This window comes from Cervus elaphus, chromosome 14 (assembly GCF_910594005.1).
Source record: "Cervus elaphus chromosome 14, mCerEla1.1, whole genome shotgun sequence".
In the NCBI taxonomy this organism is placed as follows: Eukaryota; Metazoa; Chordata; class Mammalia; order Artiodactyla; family Cervidae; genus Cervus; species Cervus elaphus.
In genome coordinates this window covers 16,104,867-16,106,372 of record NC_057828.1, presented here as the reverse complement: position 1 = coordinate 16,106,372, position 1,506 = coordinate 16,104,867, and the positions used below count along the sequence as shown (strand labels likewise).

General features: G+C 40.6%; 1 protein-coding gene across 1 annotated transcript; it reads right to left on the bottom strand.

The window, feature by feature from the left end:
• Nucleotides 1–440: 440 nt before the first annotated feature.
• Nucleotides 441–1,121, bottom strand: LOC122707859 (small proline-rich protein 4-like). The gene is given in 1 exon segment (XM_043923812.1): nt 441–1,121. A coding segment is annotated over 1 exon segment (228 nt). The 3' UTR covers nt 441–893.
• Between the last annotated feature and the right edge of the window lie 385 nt (nt 1,122–1,506).

The window sequence follows — 1,506 nt, the reverse complement described above, 5'->3', positions numbered from 1 at the left end:
CATACCAGACTATTTTCTTTGTTCCAAAACAGTCAATTAGACTGAGATTTAAGAACTTAGGTTTGAGTTGGGAGGGAAAAAAAACAAAACTAACCACCACAGAGTTTCTAGTCATTGCAATAATACAAGAAATAATAAATAAAAGTATACAGAGTAGAAAGAAATGAAGAATGTTCTTATTTGTATATAAGACTGTGTTAATAAAGGATTTGAAGAAATCCATTAAAAGTTACTACAACTAACATGTGAATTGAATTTAAAGAAGTTGAAAATTATAAAGTATATAGAAACAATCATATTTCTATATATTAATCAAAAACTGTTGAAAACTGAAATGTTAAATACCAAAACATGGAATAAGTATATTTAACAAAGTATAGGGGTAAGATCTGAAATAAAAATTACAAAATATTGCTAGGAGAAAGAAATGTTTTTTTACATGAAGCACAGATTTATTAGAGGAAGAAATAGGAGAGAAGCTCAGGGATGGGGAATTGGGAAAGGGAATGAGACAGAAGCTATGCATCAGCCTCTGGTGTCCCCATGAGTCAATGTGGAAGCCCTAGAACCAGCCCAGATATATTTCTTGCTTTAGGACATGGATGGGCCATAGCTGTGGCCAAACTGGAAGCTGGAGAAGCTGGGACCTCACTCATGTTCATCTAGGAGAGAGTCAGAGTGGGGAATAGAAGAATATCGGGAGCAACGGGATGTGTGAGACAAGGGGTTCCATGCGAAGAAATCCTGACAATGCTTCCTTGGACCCTGAGTAGGAGAAGGTGGGAGAGGAGGGCCAATCCTTGAGCTGAGGATCAGAGAAGGAGCAGGAGGAAGAGAAGGCTGCATCTGGTAGCCTGGTTGGCAGGCAGGTATATCTCAGTCCACTCTCACTTCTATTTATTCTTGGGGGCTTGCTGGGATGCAGGACACTTCTGCTGGGTGTAGATTGCTGTGTCCTTAGGTGGGCATTGCTTCTTGGCCTGGGGAGCACATGGATCCTTGGTTTTAGGTGCACACGCCTCTTGACATTTGACATGGGGTGGCTGACAGGGTTGCTTTACCTGCTGCTATTGGATCATCTGGGGCAGGCACTACTGCTGCTGCTGCTGCTGGGAAGACATGGCTGCAGGAACAGGTGAGCCAGAGGCGCGAGCCAGACCCTAGGTCATTCGGCTGAGCACAGGTTCCGAGAAAGAAATTTTAAAGCCTGTAATAAATAGAGAAATGCACCAAGTTTATGAATTGGAAAACTAAATATTGTTAAGGTATCAAGTTTTCCAAGGCTGATCTATAGATTCAATGCAATGTGCAACATAATTTCAACAGGGATTTGTTTGAGGGGAGGAAGTATAAATTGACAATCTGATACTAATACACACACACACACACACACACAGAAATGCAAAGAACAAGAATAGTCAAAACAACTCTTAAAAAAACAGATTTGGAAAACATATGCCCACCTGATCTGAACTCATTATAAATCAAGCCAGTGTAGTACAGGTG